The 22218-nt window shown below is 42.9% G+C and overlaps 1 protein-coding gene across 1 annotated transcript in view; it reads right to left on the reverse strand.

Annotated features, from left to right (window-relative positions):
* The window catches only part of arap3 (ArfGAP with RhoGAP domain, ankyrin repeat and PH domain 3), a 342751-nt gene that overhangs the window by 113879 nt on the left and 206654 nt on the right, over positions 1–22218 (reverse strand). Inside the window, exons 12-16 of the mRNA XM_043710000.1 lie at positions 20637–20720; positions 10806–10937; positions 9766–9919; positions 5699–5801; positions 1002–1200 (exon numbers count right to left, since the gene is read on the reverse strand). Coding sequence (XP_043565935.1) covers positions 1002–1200; positions 5699–5801; positions 9766–9919; positions 10806–10937; positions 20637–20720 — 672 coding nt within the window. The remainder of the gene's footprint in view (positions 1–1001; positions 1201–5698; positions 5802–9765; positions 9920–10805; positions 10938–20636; positions 20721–22218) is intronic.

Consider the following 22218-nt stretch of genomic DNA (forward strand, 5'->3'; position numbering starts at 1 on the left):
ATTAAGGTGAAAGTGGGAAAGTTCAAAGGAGATGTAAAGGGATGGTTGTTTTTCATACAGAGTGTGGTAGGAGTCTGGATCACACTGCCAGGGCTGGTGGTGGAGGCAGATACAATAAGTGCTTTTAAGGGACCTTTAGATAAGCACATGAATATGCAATAAATGGAGGGATATGGACCAAGGGCAGGCAGAAGGGATTAGTTTAATTTGGTGTCATGTTCAGCACAACATTATGGGCTGAAGGGACCATTCCTGTGCTGTATAGTTCTATGTTCTGCCTTTCCTTAGCTAAGGACCCAAAACTGTTCACAGCATCCATATGTTTGAACTGGTGCCTTGTACTGTTTTAGCTAGAACTCCCTATTTTTTAACACAGTTCCCTTTGAAATTAAGATGAACATCCCTTTTGACTTCTTTATTCCCTGCTTACACACTAGCTTTTGCGATATATGCATGAGGACTCCCAAGTCTCTCCCTCCATAGCTTTCTGCAGTCAGATTTGTAACATATTGAAATTGAAGAAATCAAAAAAGTTACAATTTTCAGAGCTATTATGCAGATGTCATGCAGTAGGGAGAGCAGACATTTGATCTAATTCCTCTCATCTCTCTCAAGAGGGGGGAGCTGATGAAAAGTGCCACCTTACTGTTCAGAGGTATATGGAAGAATTCTCCTGCACAGTACACTGTAGTCATTTTTTTTCAGGTGTGATCTATATTCACTTAAAATTGCTTGAGCTCTGATTTGGGGAAAGAGATGCATGGTTTTTCTTTGCAGAGTGTTTTGCAGTACACAGAACCTCCAATTCTGAATGCAGAGCCATTGCATTCGCAATGATTCAAAGGACTTCAATAATAATAATTCAGGCTATTAACAGAAATAATATCCACCATTTCAAAGGTTAACTGAGAATTAAGAAAAAGCAAAATCCTTGCATTTATCTTCTCAGAACAAACGTAAGGCAAACCAAACACTGGAATCTTAGTGTTAATGTCACTCACTCAGTTCTTGGAGTCTCTTGAGGTTAACAATCTCTTCCTCCAATCCACCCTCTTCTGAGCAGAATTTCAGGTTGGATTTATTAAGTATGAACCAGCCCTCCTGCCATTGTCCAGGATTTTGCATGGATTTATAACGTAGTTTTCCAATGCGATCAAATTGACAATTCAAAAAGCTATGCAAACTCAAACCAGTAAAGCCCTAAATCAGAGGAGACAAAGTCAATTTGAACAATAGTTTCTTTAATGTCATTATATTTCTAGAAAACCTTATGGAGTCTTAACAAACAGAAAAATTTAGAAAAATGTGAGGTGCTGCATTTTGGAAAGGCTAATCAGGGCAGGATTTATACGCTTAATGGTAAGGTTCTGCAGAGTGTTGCTGAAAAAAGAGACTTTGGAGTGCAGGTTCATTGTTCCTTGCAAGTGGAATCACAGGCAGATAGGATAGTGAAGAAGGCATTTGGCATGCCTGCCTTTATTGGTCAGTGCATTGAGTATATGAGTTGGGAAATCATGTTGCGACTGTACAGGGTATTGGAATATTGCGTGCAATTCAGGTTTCCCTTCAATAGGAAGGATGTTTTAAAACTTGAAGGGTTCAGAAAATATTTACAAGCATATTGCCGGAGTTGGAGGGGATTTGAGCTATAGGCGAGACAGAATAGAATGGTGCTATTTTCCCTGGAGCTTCAGAAGCTGAGGGGTGACCTGAAAGAGGTTTATAAAATCATGAGGGCATGGATACGGTGAATAGATAATGGAGTCCAAAGCTAGAATACATAGGTTTAAGGTGAGAGGGGAAAGATTTAAAAGGGACCTCAGGGTCAACTTTTTCACACAGAGGGTGGTGCAGGTATGCACCAGAGGAAGTGGCGGAGGCTGGTACAATTAAGAGGCATTTGAATGGGTATATGAATAGGAAGGATTCAGAGGGATATGGCCCAAATGCTGGAAAATAGAACACAGGACAGAGAACATTACAGCGCAGTGCAAGCACTTTGGCATCAATGTTGTTCCAACCTCTGAAACCAATCTGGAGCCAAGCTAACCTACCACTATTCCATTATCATCCACATATTTATCCAATTGCCATTTAAATGCCCTTAAAGTTGATGAATCTACTACTGTTGCAGGCAGAGCATTCCACGCCCTTACTACTCTCTGAGTAAAGAACCTACCTCTGACATCCGTCCTGTATCGATCACCCCTCAACTTAAAGCCATGTCCCCTCATGCTAGATATCACCATCTGAGGAAAAAGGCTCTCACTGTCCATCCTATCTAATCCTCTGATCATCTTATTTGTCTCAATTATTTCACCTCTTAACCTTCTACTCTCTCACAGAAATAGACTCAAGTCCCTCAGCCTTTCCTCATTCGACCTTCCCTCCATACCAGGCAACATCCTCTGCACTCTTGCCAATGCTTCCACATCCTTTCTACAATGCGATGGCCAGAACTGCATGCAATAGTTCAAATGTAACTGCACCATGTAACAGCATGTTTGCATAGCTCAAAACTCAATCCGTCTACTAATAAAAAGGAACATTCTGTATGCCTTCTTAACAACCCCATCAACCTGAATGGCAACTTTCATGGAAACCAAGATCTCTCTATTCATGCACACTACCAAGAATCTTATCATTAGCCCAGTACTGTACTCTGTATTCCTGTTACTCCATCCAAAGTGAATCATCTCACACTTTTCCACACTAAACTCCATTTTCCACCTCTCAGCCCAGCTCTGCAGCTCATCTATGTCCCTCTCTGACCTGCAACATCCTTCAGCACTGTTCACAATTCAACCAACTTTCATGTCATCCACAAATTTACTAACCCATCCTTCTATGCTCTCATCCAAGACATTTATAAAAATAACAAACAGCAGTGGCCCCAAAACAGATCCTCACGGTACACCACTAGTAACTGAACTCCAGGATAGACATTTCCCATCAACCACCACTTCTTTCCATCAACCAGCCTTCTTTCAGCCAGCCAATTTCTGATCCAAACCGCTAAATCCCCCTCAATCCCATGTCTCTGTATTTTCTGCAATAGCCTACCGTGGGGAACCTTATCAAGTGCCTTACTGAAATCCATAAACACCACATCAACTGATTTACCCTCATGCACCTGTTTGGCCACTTTCTCAAAGAACTCAATAAGGTTTGTGGGACAACCTACCCTTCACAAAACCATGTTGACTATCCCTAATCAAGTTATTCATTTCTAGATCATTATAAATCCTATCTCTTGTAATCCTTTCCAACAATTTACCCACAACCGATGTAAGGCTCACTGGTCAATAATTACCAAGGTTGTCTCTACTCCCCTTCTTGGACAAGGGGACAACATTTCATATCCTCCAGTCTTCTGGCAATATTCATGTAGACAATAATGACATAAAGATCAAAGCCAAAGGCTCTGCAATCTCCTCCCTAGCTTCCCAGAGAATCCTAGAATAAATCCCATCCGGCCCAAGGGACTTATCTATTTTCACACTTTTCAGAATTGCTAATACCTCCCCCTTATGAACCTCAATCCCATCTAATCTAATAGCCCGTATCTCAGTATTCTCCTCAACAACATTGTCTTTTCCTGTGTGAATACTGACAAAAAATATACATTTAGCACCTCTTCTATCTTTTTGGACTCCATACACAACTTCCCACTACTGCTCTTAACAGGCTCTAATCTTACCTTAGTCACTCTTAAATTCCTGACATACCTAAAGAAAGCTTTAGAGTTTTCCTTGATCCTGCCAAAGACTTCTCATGTCTCCTCCTGCTCCTCTTAGCTCGCTCTTCAGGTCCTTTGTGGCTAATTTATAACTCTAAGCGCCCTAAAAGAGCCTTCGTGTCTCATCTTTACATAAGTTTCCTTCTTCCTCTTGACAAAAGATTCAACTGCTTTAGTAAGCTACGGTTCCCTCACTCAACCACTTCCTCCCTGCCTGACAGATACATACTTATCAAGGACATGCAGTAGTTGTTCCTTGAACATGCTCCACATTTCAATTGTGCTCATGCCCTGCAGTTTCCTTCCACATCCTATGTATCCTAAACTTTGCATATTCTCATCTTAATGCCATTCCCCCAGCTATAACGCCTGCCCTGTGTCAGGAAACCCTCCTGCACACATTGGACAAAAACTGACCCATCTAAGGTATTTGAACTATGGCGTTTCCAGTCAATATTTGGAAAGTTAAAGACCCCCATAACATCTATCCTGTTACTTTCGCTTCTGTCCAGAATTATATTTGCAATCCTTTCTCTACATCTCTAGAACTTTTCAGAGGCCTATAGAAAACTCCCAACAGAGTGAAAGCTGTTTCTAACCTCAACCAATATTAACTCAGTAGATGAGTCCTCATCAAACATCTCTTCTGCCACTGTAATACTGACCTTGACTAACAATGTCACACCTCCCCCTCTTTTACCAACTCCCCTGGGACTAGATTTATTTAGGAAATCTGGTTGGCATGGACGAGTTGGACTGAAGGGTCTGTTTCCGTGCTCACAGCTTTATGGCTGTATGACTTTATAAATAGTGTCATAATTACATGACACCATGCAAAGGCACTAATGGATTGTTTTTGAGGTGCAAAACTACAATTCTGACAATAAAAATAAACCTTGCTGGAAATATTACATTGGTTAGTCAACAACTTAAAGAAAAATTGTAGATGACATTGGATTTTCTTGATGGATATATCAAGAGGCCCTCTCATCAAAAGAAAATGATGCAATGTTATGAATGATGTTTATATACCTCTAAGTATAACATTGAAGGGCCATGGCAAAAAAAGAAAAGGAAAGACATAGACAGATGTAAATAAAAAGCAAGCTGGCTGCAATCTAAAATCAAGAGAATGGAAGACGATTGAAAGAAACTGCCAAGAAGACATTATGTTTAGAAAAATAAAGTGCTCGCAGTTCAAGACCCTTTGTGTTTGAGAAATCAATTACATCATCTAGGACTGGAGTGTTGTCTCAAACAGGCCAGCTGATACCTTTGATTGGATTTCATTGCTATTAGAATCCATTGAATATCTACAGTGCGAAAGCAGGCCATTTAGCTCATCAAGCCCACATTAATCGTTCAAACAACATCCCACCCAGACCCAACCATAACCATGCATTTTCCATGGCTAACCTATCTAGGCCCGGACATCCGGACGATAGTAATTCAGCATAGCTACACAACCTAACTTGCATGTCTTTTGAACGGTGGGAGGAAACCACAGCATCCAGAGGGAATCCACACAGTCACGGAGAATGTGCAAACTCTGCACAGGCAGTTGCCCAAGGAAGAAATCAAACCCAGGTCCCGAGCATTGTGAGGCAGCAATGCTAACCAGTGAGTCACCATGTCACCCTATTCTCCAGTGAAGTTCAGATATGAAAATGTGTTGCTGGAAAAGCGCAGCAGGTCAGGCAGCATCCAAGGTACAGGAGAATCGACATTTCGGGCGTAAGCCCTTCTTCAGGAATGGCTTATGCCCGAAATGTTGATTCTCCTGTTCCTTGGATGCTGCCTGACCTGCTGCGCTTTTCCAGCAACACATTTTCAGCTCTGATCTCCAGCATCTGCAGTCCTCACTTTCTCCTTGAAGTTCAGATATATATTGTTGGAAAATGACAGAAAGATAACATGGTTCTTGCTGGATGTATGGTACATTTTATAATCATGAGGTACCTTTGCAATGGAACTTGTCCACATCTGTAGGCTGTCAGGGTTATCTGTGCCAAACTGAAAAAGCTTTTCTGAAGTGAGAAAAATTTCGAATGTGTATCGAAACCTAATGAAGATAGAAAACAAAATTGAGTGATTGAGACTCCAGGAACTTCTCAGGCTATTTAAAACAGAATCATGACCTGATGAAGATATTGAATAAAATGCTATGCTCTTAAATAGGTAAGAGCCACAATGTCACATGAAAACTTCCTGAAGGATTAGCCCATTTATGTCAAAAGTTAATAGCTCTGCTCATAGATGCCAGCAAAGGTGGATGCCCAACACAGCATAAAATTTCTATATTTTGATATGGCAGAGCATCCTTACTTTTAAAGTTATTGCCTTAGTTTCATCGAACACAGAAATAATAAATGTAATCCAATGTTGGTTACACCAGTAATTTGACTAAAATAAAAGCTCAATGTGAACAGTGCTGGAGTTCACTGGGGTGTTGCAATAAATAATGGGAAAGTTATTCATTAATTTGTGACATATTACGTCCAAGGTTGGGTCAGGGTTAAGGAGACTTTGAACTTGTTATCTTAGAATTTTTGTCCAACAAAGTAATTGTTTGATCAAGACATACAGAACAATGTTTTGAATTATCTCAAATTTACACAAAGTAGAATATACAAGACACAAGTCATTACTGACATAAAAACAGAAATTGCTGGAAAAACTCAGCAGGTCTGATAGCATCTGTGGAGAGACAAAGAAAGTCAATGTTTTGGGTCCACTGAAATGGGACTCAAAATGTTAACACTGCATTCTCTCCAAAGATGCTATCAGACCTGCTTAGTTCTTTTCATCTTTTTCTGTTTTTATTTTAGATTTCCAGCATTCACATTTCTTTTTTTTAGTTCATCATTGATATATTGTGGTTAAAATCTAAAGAAAGCTTGAACAAGAGTTTCAGCTGCAAAATGAGTTGTCAGTGCTGGAAGCTCACCTACTATTCTTAAATACATGTTGTGTCTGGAAGTGGCCACCTTGGAGAAAATTGTGGATTGGTTTTGCTAATGCCATCCACAGGCTCAAGACCCCATTTAATTCCAATCCCAAAAATCACAGTGAAACCCACAGCTATATGAAATGATGTGGCCAAGGAATATTGAATCCCCAGCAAGAAACCTGGAAGTGATACCAGGCCCAGGAGATGTAGCAGAAGTGAACACATGGCTGGTCATGCTCCTCAGGCTCACAGCCACTTCAGGGGATCGATCCTGTTTCAGTGGAGAGTGCTGAAGGGCATGCCAGCTGCAGGCATACCTAAAAGAGGTGTCAACCTGGTGAAGCTGCAGCTCAGAATGACTTGTTTATCCAACATCCATCGTAAAATACAGTAAAAAATGTTCAATGATTGCACAACCAATCGATCAGATCTAAGCTCTTCAGTACTGCGACATTCAGTTATAAGTGTGACGAACAATTAAAGAACTCACTGGAGGAGGAGGCTCCACAAATATCTCAATCCTCAATGATGGAAGAGCCCAACATATCAGGCTGAAGCATTCACAGCAATCTTCAATCAGAACTTCCAGAAGTGATATCTCTAAGATTATGGTAAGAAGTGGTGAAGTAGCCTTGAAACTTTCTCAAGCACTGCTCTAAAATGGGCAAATAGGTGACATATGAAGTTCAATGCAGAGAAGTGTGAGTGATGCACTTTGGTCAGAAGAATATTGAAAGACAATACAAAATAGGAGGTACAGGTCTAAAAAGGATGCAAGCATGGAAGGAGAGAGTGGTAAATAAAACAGACATTGTCCTCAGAATATTTTAGTAGGGGTGTACATTCCAAGAGCAGGGAGGTGATGTTGAACTTGTATAATCTTGTTAGATCTCAACTGGAGGATTATATACAGCTATGGACACAACATTATATGAACGAAGCGAACACATTGGAGAGTGCAGAAAATGATTCAGGAATGAGAAATTTCTGTGATGAGGACAGATTGAAAAAGTTGGGACTGTTCCCCTTGGCTGAGAGGCAATTTGACAGTCATGAACGGATTGGACAGAGTAGATAGGGAGAAACTGTTCCCATTTATAAATGGAACAAGAATGAGAGGACATAGGATTGTAGTGACATACAAACAAATCAAGGGGAATGTGAGGAAAAGCATTTCCATTCAGCAAGTTCAACACCATAGCCCCAATCTATATTAGAGATAGACAACTGATGATAGAGCTTAACCTGAAGATCACCATACCTCAGGCAAAGGTTAAGTCCAAAAATACAGTACCCTCATGGTGACGTCTAATCAAAGCTGGGATTGAACCTAGACTGATTGACATCATTCTACATGACAGACTAACTATTCAACAAGTATGGCAAGGGTATGGAATGTATTCCCTGTAAATATGATGGAGGCATTTTCAATTGAGGATTTCAAAATAGCTTTGAATGGATTAGAGTTAGTGTAAAAACAAAGTAAAGAATTCTGTGATTCAATGATAAGCACTTCAGAGCATGACTTCTGTCCTTCATTTTGTTAACAATTTGCAGCCTCCTACTTCACAACAAACATTACCCCCAAAGACACTGGCCCGAGCCATGTCTCGCTGACTTTGCTCTGAGGGCACTGAATACATTTTGTCCTTTTCACAGCTAACATTTACACTTATTTTAAATCAATACCTCTCCTTTATCACCCTTATCGTCACCTTTGCCTCTTTGTGGGCACCCTCATGAACTCTTCCACTTGATCTTCCTCCTAGTCTGTCAATAGCCGAAAAGACACTTTATGGTTCCAGTTCATTTCACTTTTGAAGATCAGTCATACTAGACTCGAAACATTAAGTCGGTTTTACTCTCCATAGATACTGCAAGACCATAGAACAACAGAAATGATACAGCACAGAAGGGGGCCATTTGACCCATCTTGCCATCCAGATTCAAAGACGCCCAGAGGCCCTTTCTATGCATCAAGTACTGAAGCACAGATCTTCAGTACTATTGCCAGAATGTTGTCTGGGCTCATAACCTTGGCAGTATCCAGTGCCTCCAAATGTTTCTTGATATCACATGGAGTGAATCAAATTGGCTGAAGACAGATATTGGTGATGCTGGAGACATCAGGAGAGCTGGTAATGAACGAGGTCAGAAACTGCCTCAAATGGAGGTGCAATTGAGGGGTATGTGAAAGACAGTTTTGATAGGTTGAGGTAGAAGATAAAGCATAGGCAAAGTCTTCTGGCTATGGGGGACTGTTTTGCAGGGAGGCGGGAGCTGTTAAAGGAACAGGGTGTGGTGTCTGAACCACTGACTTTCTTTCATGTGGCCCTTTCAATGGGCTATTTAGCCTGAGGAAAGCATTCACCATTAGTTAGGCAATCAGCTACATATGGAAGATAGAAGCACTCTGCCATGACCAAAATCACGCCTGCCCAAAGAGTTGTCCCTAATTGCAATATGGAACATTTAAAGTGGCTGCCCCCCTTTGTGTTATGAGCCATCAAACCCAAGTTACTGTTGGGAAACTTACCTAATGATATCAGAGTACCAAGGAGCTGTCCATTTCCTACTAGTTTCTTACCTCTACACCTCTGTTCCTGCCACCAGGCACTGGTAAAATTCCACTCAGAGTCATGAGTTCATTATGATACAAGCGAGATTAGTGTTAGGGTTACCTTATTTGACTGCCCTCATAACACAGTAGCTCAAGTAACTGCACAATTGCCTTGTGAGGGCAATCAGACAATGACAGGGAATAATGCAGACTTGGCTAGATCACTGACATCCTGCCAATCAATATAGATTTCAAAAAGTTCATTCCATGTACTGGTTGATACACTCAAAGTCAAATAATCAGCAGATCTGAAGGAATAAGAAACTGAATTGCATTAACAACATCCAAATCCAATAAGCATAACTGACTGTACCTTTTAACTGACAAAATTGACTGCACCTTGTAAAATATTATAGCAAAATCATATTATTGATGTCTGTCTTCTCTCCACTTTTACAGAGACTGCATGGCTTTCAACCAACTGTGACAAAAAAACTTTGTTAAATTCTCCAGTACCTGTCTGTAGGGCCAGAGTTGGCTAGTGATTGTGGTCTGCTCACTCCAATACAAACAATGTCATTCATTTTAATTGTCCCAATTGGTTCAGTACTTTTATCTGTTTCGTAGAAAAGAAGGGACCTGTCCAAAGAGCACCACTGCTTCTGGAATTCTGAGAGAAAACAGCACATGTCAATTTGAAATTTAACATTTGCAACAAGAAGCCTTTTCATTCAAACAATAATTTGTTCCCATGAGCAATTAGGGAGCTTATTGTAGGTGAGAGACTGTTTTTACAGCTCTGGGGTCTGGATTTAAGTTGTATCCAGATTGAGAACTGCAAGTGTTCTCTGTGATTGTCAATGTCCAACATGTTTGAACAATCTTAACCCAGAATCTAGTGAGTTTGGTTGCTTATTTGAGAGAAATTGCAAATTTTGCTGGGATGTGGTATGTTAATATTTTTCAGGGATTGTGCTACATTGTTAACATTATTCCATCATGATTAAAGAACTACATTTTCATGTGTATGTATAAATATTTATCTGCAATGTGACATCACTCACTGTACACTGCACAGAGCACTGTAAGTACAATTGATGAAAGCTCTAGTTTTGAGATATTTTCCTAATCAACCTATTTAAAGATGCTCTGACACATCTTCAGAACAGTTGGGACTTGAACCTGAATCTTCTAGCCTAGAAGTAGGGACAATGCCACTGTACCACAAGAGCCAAATTCCAGTGTTGACTGAAAATGTGGTTATTTCACATAGTTGGGAACCACAAGGTAATACAGAATGGAACCTGCCATTCTTAATATCATCCAATCAGCATGAGAACTTAATTTTCACAGTAATTGTTAACTCGTAATTCTCTCAAAGTAACTAAGAATGGACGATAAAAACTGCCACGTCAACACCATCAATATCCAAACAATAAAAAATTTGAAATAAGTGAACCGCCCTAAATTCTCTCATTATAATCAACTTCCAGAAAATACTTGAACTGTATTAACATTCTGCATGTGGCCAGTGTCACTGGATATCCATGACCTACCATCTTTGCATTTCTTGCTGCTGGGTAGTTTTGTCATGGCTGATGTCTTGTATAGGTATCCGCAATGCAATACAGATTGTGTGATCTCACTGTAAATACCCATTGAAACCATAGAGTTGGAATTTAGAATTTCTGCAGAGAAGAGGCAAAAATCATGTCAGCAACACTTAGTATGATGTTTCATCAGTTACAGCCTAATACTCATGGGTCAGTAAATCAGGACTCAGTTAGTGAATCATTTGGATGTGGAATTCATTGCATGGAAATGTGGTGGAAGCAGGTACAATTGAGGCATTCTAGATGGCATTGGATGATTATTTGGATATAAATAGTGTGCAGAGAAATGGGGAAAAATCAGGAGATTGGCATTAGATGATCAAGTCAGTACTGGCACGATGGACCAATTGGTCTCCTTCTGCACTGTAAACATTCTGATTCTGTGAAGCTATGCATGGCCTTTAACATCAGAAAATATCCCAAGATACAGCACAGGAGCATCATCAGATGAAAAATTTCCAAAGATTTCATCTTCACGAGTTGTGCATTGGAGCCTTGGAAGACAAGCACTATGGCTTAGCATTTTGTGCATTGTGTGACATTGAAAAGCTCCTCCTTTTGAAAAAATGTACATTGGATCATTCTATGAAATACAGACAAAATAGTGTTTTTCAAAGCTGGTCATTTTCATAAAATGGTAAGTGAAATGGGTTAGATAGTTTAGCAGCTGTTATGATTAGATTAGATTCCCTACAGTGTGGAAACAGGCCCTTCGGCCCAACAAGTCCACACCGAACCTCCGAAGAGTAATCCACCCAGAACCATTCCCCTCTGACTAATGCACCTAACACTATGGGCAATTTAGAATGACTAATTCACCCGACCTGCACATCTTTGGACTTTGGGAGGAAACTGGAGCACAGAGAGGAAACCCACACAGACATGGGGAGAATGTGCAAACTCCACACAGACAGTCACCTGAGGCTGAAATCGATCCTGGGACCCTGGTGCTGTGAGGCAGCAGTGCTAACCACTGAGCCACCGTGCCAGGCCAGATCACCAGATTGATGTTATATCTGGTTAGGGACCAATAACTTAGCAAATCGGACAGAATGGCCCAAGTGCAAAGAGATGGGAATCCCGTGGATGGACATTTTAGTTGGCATGAACTAATTTGGGCCAAAGGGCCTGTCTCTGTGCTGTACGACGCTATAAGAATGAAAGTTCCAAACACTCACAAAGAGAATAAAGTTACAAGATTCTAAGGTTTTGGTCAAAGAACAACATCATGCAAAGTTTGAAGAGTAACACAATCTGCTGATAAGCTTGTAATCTTAGAGACAGTTGATGGTGAATTTAATCTGAGTGTCATGATACCTCAGCCAAGGCATAGGCTCAGTGGCCCCCAGCAAGTACAGGAATGAATCCTGCAAGGAGGCCCAGTGCTTTCCAGCTCTGACTTCATTTCCTGGGGATGAGCAAGGCAGAGCGTTGGTGCAGACTCCTTATGTCATGGGACATGGTGATGCAACAGTGCTGGATGCTGGAATAGGACCTGAGGGCTTCAGGAGTGGGAGGCCATTCTTTCCGAGTGAATATGAAGCTCAAAACAGCAATCTGTGTAATTGGGCCCTTTCATGGAGTGGTTGGTGACCTGTGCAGGATCTCTCAATGCAGCAGGACAATGACTAATGTCATCTAATTAGGATCACACTTGTTTGTTATATTTCCACACATAATGTCAGTGTTGCAGCCTGAGCAGGAAGATTCAGGAATGGAGCTGGCTTCCCGCATGGGCTATAGAACTGTCCACCAACACTGCAAGACTCAGCACCAGGACATGATCTACCCTGGCAGCTGTCATGACTTTTAAATCTTGGAGCACTCTTCTGCACCTGGTGAGATTGAGGGTCTGGGGACCTTATAAGGCTGAAAGGTCTATCATTTCACACCCTCTTGACTGATGCAGAGGACAGGTACAATGCTGACTAGGACTGTGGTGGAATAGAGGACGGGGCTGCTGAAGCTGTAGTTCCACTGCTTGGACTGATCTCCAGGGTGGGTGAAAATTTCTCCAGTATAGTCCAGACAGAATATGCCATATTATCCTGCCTTGCTGGGTTCTGCACAATTAGAGTAGGCAATGGGGTGATGCAGTTAACAAGGCATTTATCAATAATCCTTCCTTGACTGGCAACTGGCCACTGCCCTGTGATAACCTAGCTGTTTGTCAAAAGCATAAAAGATGGAGCAAGATATTCCTGACGTCAAGAAGGACCTCATAGGAAACCTTGTCCAATTCTGCCACAAATCTTGTCATTATTAACATTGCCCAGACCCCAAAAGATTCCACCGATATCATCCATTCATTGTCGCTGGATCAAAATTTTGGAACCCTTCCTTAACAACATTCTGAGTGTCTCTATATCATATGGACCGCAGTGGTTCAAGAAGACAGCTTACCACCACCCCCTCAAGGGCAATTAGAACATAGAACATAGAACAATACAGCACAGAATAGGCCGTACAGGCCTTGATGTTGCGCCAACCTGTGAACTAATCGAAGTTCACCCCTCTATACCAACCCATCATCATCCATGTGCTTATCCAAGGATTGTTTAAATCTCCCTAATGTGGCTGAGTTAACTACATTGGCAGGTAGGGCATTCAGCGCCCTTACCACTCTCTGAGTAAAGTACCTGCCTCTGACATCTGTCTTAAATCTATCACCCCTCAATTTCTGGTTATGCCCCCTCGTACAAGCTGATATCATCATCCTAGGAAAAAGACTTTCACTGTCTACCCTATCTAATCCTCTGATCATCTTGTATGTCTCTATCAAATCCCCTCTTAGCCTTCTTCTTTCCAATGAGAACAGACCCAAGTCTCTCAGCCTTTCCTCATAAGACCTTCCCTCCAGACCAGGCAACATCCTGGTAAATCCCCCCTGCACCCTTTCCAATGCTTCCACATCCTTCCCAAAATATGGCAACCAGAACTGTACACAATATTCCAAATGTGGCCGCACCAGCGTTTTGTATAGTTGCAGCGTGATATTGTGACTCCGGAACTCAATCCCTCTACCAATGAAACCTAACACACCACATGCCTTTTTAACAGCACTATCCACCTGGGTTGGAAATGTGTTGCTGGAAAAGTGCAGCAGGTCAGGCAGCATCTAGGGAAGAGGATTTCTCCTATCCACCTGGGTGGCAACTTTCAGGAATCTATGTACATAGACTCCAAGATCCCTCTGCACATCCACACTACCATTGACCCAGTACTCTGCCTTCCTGTTATTCTTCCCAAAGTGCATCACCTCACATTTAGCTGCATTGAACTCCATTTGCCACCTCTCAGCCCAATTCTGCAGTTCATTCAAGTCCCCTGCAACCTGCAACATTCTTACAAACTGTCCACTACTCCATCAAATTTAATGTCGTCTTGTGACACATCACTAGTAACTGGATTCCAAGCTGAATATTTTCCATCGACCACCACTCGCTGCCTCCTTTCAGAAAGCCAGTTTCTAATCCTAATTGCTAAATCACCCTCAATTCCATGCCTCTGCATTTTCTCCTACAGATTCCATGTGGAACCTTATCAAAGGTTTTACTGAAGTCCATGTATACCACGTCAACTACCCTACCCTCATCCACATGCTTGGTCACCTTCTCAAAAAACTCAATGAGGTTTGTGAGGTACGACCTGCCCTTGATGAAACCATGTTGACTATCTGAAATCAAATTGTTGCTTGCTAGATGATTATAAATCCTAACTCATATAATCCTTTCCAAAGATTTTCCGACAACAGACGTAAGGCTCGCTGGTCTATAATTACCTGGGTCATCTCCACTGCTCTTCTTGAAAAAGGGCACAACATTTGCAATCCTCCTGTTCTCTGGTACTAAACCTGTTGACAATGACGACTTAAAGATCAAAGCCATAGGCTCTGCCATCTCCACCCTAGCTTCCCAGAGAATCCTCGGATAAATCCTAGCCGGCTCAGAGGACTTGTCTACTTTCACTCCTTCTAGAATTGATAATACCTCTTCCTCAGTAACCTCGATCCTTTCTTGTCTAATATCTCGTACTTCATTCTTCTCCTCAACAATATTCTCCTTTTCCGGAGTGAAAACCGATGAGAAATGTTTGTTGAGCACCTCTCCGATCTCCACAGGGTCCACACTCAACTTCCCACTTCTGTCTTTGACTGGCTCTATTCCTACCCTAGTCATCCTTTTATTCCTCACATACCAATGGAAAGTTTTAGGGTTCTCCTTTATTCTACCTGTTAAAGAATGCTCAAGACCTCTCTTTATTCATCTTAACTCTCTCTTTAAATCCTTCTTAGCTAATCTGAAATTCTCCTTTGCCTCATCTGAACCATCTTACATAGAACATAGAACATAGAAATGTACAGCACAGAACAGGCCCTTTGGCCTACGATATTGTGCCAAGATTTAATCCTAATGTAAAATATAGTAACTTAACCTATACACCCCTCAACTCACTGCTATCCATGTGCATGTCCAGCCTTCACTTAAATGTCCTAAATGACTCTGCTTCCACCATCACAGTTGGCATTGCATTCCATGCATTCACAACTCTCTGCGTAAAGAACCTAACTCTGACATCTGCTTTATACCTTCATCCTAATATCTTCAAACTATGACTTCTCGTACCAGTCAATCCTGCCCTGGGGAAAAGTCTCTGGCTATTGACTCCATCTCTTCCTTGATTATTTTGTACACCTCGATCAGGTCTCCTCTCTTTCTCCTTCTCTCCAGAGAGAAACGTCTGAGCTTATTCAACCTTTCTTTATTAGTCAAGCCCTCCAGTCCAGGCAGCACCCTGATAAAACTTCTTTGCACCCTCTCCAAAGCCTCTGAATCTTTCCTATAGTAGGGCGACAAGAACTGGACACAATATTCCAAATGTGATCTCACCAGGGACTTTCAGAGCTGCAGCAAAATCTTGCGGGTCTTAAACTCCATCCCCCGTTAATGAAAGCCAAAACACCATATGCTTTCTTAACAACCCAATCCACTTGGGTGGCAACTTTGAGGGATCTATGTACTTGAACACCAAGATCCCTCTGTTCCTCCACACTGCCAAGAATCCTATCTTTAATCCTATACTCAGCATTCGAGTTTGACCTTCCAAATGCATCACTTTGCATTTATCCAGGTTGAACTCCATCTACCATTTCTCAGCCCAGCTCTGCATCCTGTCTATGTCACGCTGCAGCCTGCAGTAGCCCTCGATACTATTGACAACACCTCCAACCTTCGTGTCATCTGCAAATTTACTAACCCACCCCTCAACGTCCTCATCCAAATCATTTATAAAAACTACAAAGAGCAGAGGCCCAAGAACAGAGCCCTGCGGGACCCCACTCAACACTGACCACCAGGCAGGATACTTTCCATCTACAACCATTCTCTGCCTTCTGTCAGCCAGCCAATTCTGAATCCAGATAGCCAAATCTCTCTGTATCCCATACTTCCTGACTTAATGAATGAGCCTACCTTGGGGAACCTTATCAAATGCCTTGCTGAAATCCAGATACACACATCCACTGCTCAACCATTGTCAACCTGTCTTGACACCTCCTCAAAGAACTCAATAAGATTTGTGAGGCATGACCTGCCTCTCACAAATCCATGCTAACTGCCTTTAATCACACTATGCTTTGCCAAATAGTCATAAATCCTAACCCTCAGAATTCTTTCCAAAACTTTGCTGACCACAGATGTTAGACTGACTGGTCTGTAATTGCCAGGGATTTCCCTATTACCCTTCTTGAAAATAGGAACAACATTGCTTCCTTCCAATCCTCCGGTATTCCTCCTGTGGAGAGTGAGGAGGCAAATATCCTCGCCAGTGGCTTAGCAACCTCCTTTTTCACTTCCCGGAGCAGCCTGGGATAAATCTGGTCTGGCCCTGGAGACTTATCAATCTTAATGTTTTCCAAAATTTCTAGCACGTCAATTTCATCAATCTTGATCTGGTCAAGACTGTATCCCAGCTTCTCTAAGTTTTCATTTACAACATGTTCCCTTTCCTTGGTGAAAACCGAAGCAAAAAACTCATTTGGGCTTCCCCTATCTGCTCAGACTCCACGCACCAGTTCCCTCCGCTATCCCTGATCGGCCCTACCTTCTCCCTGGTCACTCTCTTATTCCTCACGTATGAGTAAAATGTCTTTGGGTTCTCCCTAATCCTTCTTGCCAAGGCTTTTTTGTGCCCCCATCTGGCTCTCCTCAGTCCATTTCTGAGCTCCTTTCTAGCAAGCCTGTAATCCTCTAAAGCTGTGCTAGATCCTTGCTTCGTCTACCTTACGTAAGCTGCCTTCTTTCTTTTGACGAGAAGTTCCTCTGTTCTCATCATCCAATGTTCCTTAATCTTACCCCTTCTTACCTGTCTCATTTTGTCTCATCATCACATAAGCCTCCTTCTTCCACTTAACAAGAGATAAAATTTCTGTAGTAAGCCACGGTTCTCTTACCTTATCACTTCCTCCCGCCTGACAGGGACATAGCTATCAAGGACATGCAATATCTGTTCCCTGAATCAGCTCCACATTTCGATTATCCCCATCCCCCGCATTTTGCTACTCCATTCTATGCATCGTAAGTCTTGCCTAATTGCATTATAATGCCCTTGCCCCATCTATAACTCTTGCCCTGTGGCATGTACCTATCCCTTTCCATCGCTAAGCCAAACGTAACTGAATTATGGTCACTTTCTCCAAAGTGGCAAAAAGTGAGGACTGCAGATGCTGGAAATCAGAGTCTAGATTTGAGTGGTGCTGGATAGGCACAGCCAGTCCTGATGAAGGGATTTTGCCCAAAACATCAATTTTCCTGCTCATTGGATTTTGCCTGACCGGCTGTGCTTTTCCAGCACCACTCTGATCTCTACTCTCTCCAAAGTGCTTGCCTATAACTAAATCAAACACCTGGTCTGGTTCATTACCAAGCACCAGAACCAGTGTGGCCTCCTCGCTTGTCAACCCTTTGTCAGGAAATCCTCCTGTACACATTGGACAAAAACTGATCCCTCCGACGTACTGGAGTTATAGCATTTCCAGTCAATGTTGGGAAGTTAAAGTCCCCCAAAATGACCACCCTGTTCCTTTTACTCCTACCTAGAATCATTTTGCCAATACACTCCTCCACCTCCTAGAACTCTGCGGAGGCCTATAAAAACTTCCAGCAGTGTGACCTCTTCTCTGCTGTTTCTAACCCCAGCCCACACTACTTCAGTAGACGAGTCCTCATCAAAAGTACTTTCGGCCACCGTTATACTATCCTTGACTAACAAGGCCACACCTCCCCATCTTTTACCACCTTCCCTGTTCTTAATGAAAGATCTCAACCTTGGAACCTGCAACATCCATTCCTCACCCTACTCTATCCATGTCTCCGAAATGGCCACAACTTCGAAGTCCCAGGTACCTATCCATGCGGCAAGCTCACCTACCCTATTTCGGATACTGGATTAGTGGTGCTGGAAGAGCACAGCAGTTCAGGCAGCATCCGAGGAGCAGTAAAATTGACGTTTTGGGCAAAAGCCCTTCATCAGGAATACAGGCAGAGAGCCTGAAGGGTGGAGAGATAAGCTAGAGGAGGATCGGGGTGGGGAGAAAGTAGCATGGAGTACAATAGGTGAGTGGGGGAAGGGATGAAAGTGATAGGTCGGGGGCGGGGGGAGGGTGGAGTGGATAGGTGGAAAAGAAGATAGGCAAGTAGGACAGGTCATGGGGACAGTGCTGAGCTGGAAGTTTAGAACTAGAGTGAGGTGGGGGAAGGGGAAATGAGGAAACTGTTGAAGTCCACATTGATGCCCCGGGGTTGAAGTGTTCCAAGGCGGAAGATGAGACGTTCTTCCTCCAGGCATCTGGTGGTGAGGGAGCAATGGTGAAGGAGGTCCAGGACCTCCATGTCCTCGGCAGAGTGGGAGGGGGAATTGAAATGTTGGGCCACAGGGTGGTGTGGTTGATTGGTGTGGGTGTCCCTGAGATGTTCCCTAAAGCGCTCTGCTAGGAGACGTCCAGTCTCTCCAGTGTAGAGGAGACCGCATCGGGAGCAACAGATACAACGTGGGCGGCACGGCGGCACAGTAATGTGTCAGATGTCAGTGTTCATGGATGGGAGTTGAGAGTTACCAGTGCCAGGGACTGGCACAATGGTTAGCACTGCTGCCTCACAGCGCCAGAGACCTGGGTTCAATTCCCGCCTCAGGCGACTGACTGTGTGGAGTTTGCACATTCTCCCCGTGTCTGCGTGGGTTTCCTCCAGGTGCTCCGGTTTCCTCCCATAGTCCAAAAAATGTGCAGGTTAGGTGAATTGGCCATGCTAAATTGCCCGTAGTGTTAGGTGCAGGGGTAAATGTAGGGGAATGGGTCTGGGTGGGTGCGCTTCGGCGGGTCGGTGTGGACTTGTTGGTCCGAAGGGCCTGTTTCCACACTGTAAGTAATCTAATCTAATCTAAAAATAAATGATATTGGTGGATGTGCAGGTAAAACTTTGATGGATGTGAAAGGCTCCTCTAGGGGCTTGGAAGGAGGTGAGGGAGGAGGCGTGGGTGCAGCTTTTGCAATTCCTGTGGTGGCAGGGGAAGGTGCCAGGATGGGAGGGTGGGTTGAAGGGGGCGTGGACCTCACCAGGTAGTCACGGAGGGAACGGTCTTTGCGGAAGGCGGAAAGGGGTGGGGAGGGAAATATATCCTTGGTGGTGGGGTCTGTTTGGAGGTGGCGGAAATGTCGGCGGATGATTTGGTATATGCAAAGGTTGGTAGGGTGGAAGGTGAGCACCAGGGGGCGTTCTGTCCGTGTTAAGGTTGGAGGGGTGGGGTCTGAGGGCGGAGGTGCAGGATGTGGACGAGATGCGTTGGAGGGCATCTTTAACCATGTGGGAAGGGAAATTGCGGTCTCTCAAGAAGGAGGCCATCTGGTGTGTTCTGTGGTGGTCTTGAAGAAGTTTTCCTCCTCTCTCTACAACCATAATCTGGTTTCCAGCATCTGCAGTCATTGTTTTTATCTAGTTGATTTTAACCCTACTGCGAATCCTCTTGCAAGGATGCCTGCCTTGAAGAAGCTTTCCTCCTCTCTCTACACCCCTGACCTATCACCTTCATCCCCTCTACCACTCACCTATTGTACTCTAGGCTACATTCTCCCCACCCCACCCTCCTCTCACGTATCTCTCCACCCTTCAGGGTCTCTGCCTGTATTCCTGATGAAGGACTTTTACCCGAAATGTTCGTTTTACTGCTCCTCGGATGCTGCCTGAACTGCTGTGCTCTTCCAGCACCACTAATCCAGATTCTGGTTTCCAGCATCTGCAGTCAATGTTTTTACCTTATTTCGGATACTCCTGGCGTTGAAGTAGACACACTTCAAACCAGCTTGCTGTATGCCAGCACATTCCTTTGACTGTGAATTCCTGTCCATGCCCTCCCTATTCTCATCCTTCTGTGCATTGGAACTACATCTCAGGTTTCCACCCCCCTGCTGAGCTAGTTTAAACCCACCTGAATAGCATCAGCAAATTTCCCATCCACGATATTAGTACCCCTCTGGTTCAAGTGAAGACCATCCCCACAATGAGCCCCAATTATCCAGGTACCTGAAACCCTCCCTCCTGCACCATCCCTGCAGCCACGCGTTCAGCTAATATCTCTCTCTGTTCCTTGCCTCACTATCACGTGGCAAGGGTAACAATCCAGAGATAACAACTCTTTTTGTTTTAGCTCTCAGCTTCCACCCTAGCTCCCTGAAATCCTGCCTTACATCCCTACCCGTCTTTCTACCTATGTTGTTGGTACCTGCGTGGACCATGACTTGGAGCTGGTCACCCTCTCCCTTCATGAAGCCAAAGACACGATTCGAGACATCACAGACCCTGGCACCTGGGAAGCAACACACCAACCGTGAGTCTCGTTCGTTCCCAATAAACCTTCGATCTGACCTTCTAACTATTGAGTCCCTATTATAATCATAAAATCCCTACAGTGTGGAAGCAGGTCATTTGGTCCATTGAGTCCACATCACCCTCTGAAGAGCATCCTACCCAGACCAAACTTTCCTTGTAACCCTGCATTTCCTAAGGCTAATCTACCTTGACTGCACATCCCTGGACACTATAGGTAATTCAACATGGCCAGTCCATTGTAACCTGCACATCCACAGTGAAGTTCACATTGTATAAAAGGATTTTTTAAAAAATGCCTGCATGTACCAGAATTTGAATAGCTCCTCATTTAATTTCAGTGTCAAAGCCTGGGTGTCTCATCATCCAATTCTGTTAATCTTGTAACATTACATTCTTATCATAAGCTGATATGATAGAAGAGGAACACTTTTCTTTTCAGCTGTTAGTCAACAATTAATTCTCAGCTATCTCAAACAGTTTTATCTTCTTGCTTAATATATATATTGCTTATACGAAAATACAATTTTAGGGGTTCTCTTTTTCAGCTGTTGCCTTTTTGATATTTGGGATCTTTCATTTTCTAAATGTACGTAACATCGTTGTTTTGTTATTGTTGGAGAAAGTGAGGACTGCAGATGCTGGAGATTAGAGTCAAGAGTGTGGTGCTGGAAAAGCGCAGCAGGTCAGGCAGCATCTGAGGTGCAAGAGAATCAATGTTTCGGCCATCAGCCCTTCATCATAAGCCCTCCTGACAAAGGGCTTTTGCCCGAAACGTCAATTCTCCTGCTCCTCGGATGCTACCTGATCTGCTGTGCTTTTCCAGCACCACATTCTCGATATTTATTGTTCCCAATCTAGAATTCCAACTTAGGTTCTTGTTAGCTCTCTTGTAATGAGCTACTGAAACATCGGTTCCAGTTGGCTGTGTCAATCAGTGTACAATCAATTCACAATCTAGGACAATGAAGAAAGTAATTCAACACATTCAATGACATTATTACCCTTGTATCAGTTGTGATTAGGTAACAAATATGACAATTTTGGACTTCATTGCGCTTGTGGATTTTAGCCTGACTGCTATATTTGTAAAAAAAATCCTCATTCACTTCAATGTGAACAATGGGGCAAAATGGATTTCAAGTGAAGACACATCACACAAGGGTGATCTAATTGTGTTGACTGAAGATTCTGAGAACATAGTTAGAGAACCTCCTCTGGTGGAGAAAGTCCACCACAAGGGATGAGGCAAGTAAACCTTAAAATTAGAGTCTGACGTTTTGTGGTGATGTCAGTTCTTGGCATAAAGCAGAGCGCTGTGACCTCTCTTCATATTGCTAATATGCTTCTTCTTTCACTCTTTCCAAAATGGACAATTTCATACTTCAGCAAATTTTATTCCATTTGCCAGATCTTTGCCAGCTTACTTAAGTTATCTTTATACTTTTATAGGTTCCTAATGTCTTCTTCACAACTCA

Source organism: Chiloscyllium plagiosum, chromosome 20 (genome assembly GCF_004010195.1).
Source record: "Chiloscyllium plagiosum isolate BGI_BamShark_2017 chromosome 20, ASM401019v2, whole genome shotgun sequence".
In the NCBI taxonomy this organism is placed as follows: Eukaryota; Metazoa; Chordata; class Chondrichthyes; order Orectolobiformes; family Hemiscylliidae; genus Chiloscyllium; species Chiloscyllium plagiosum.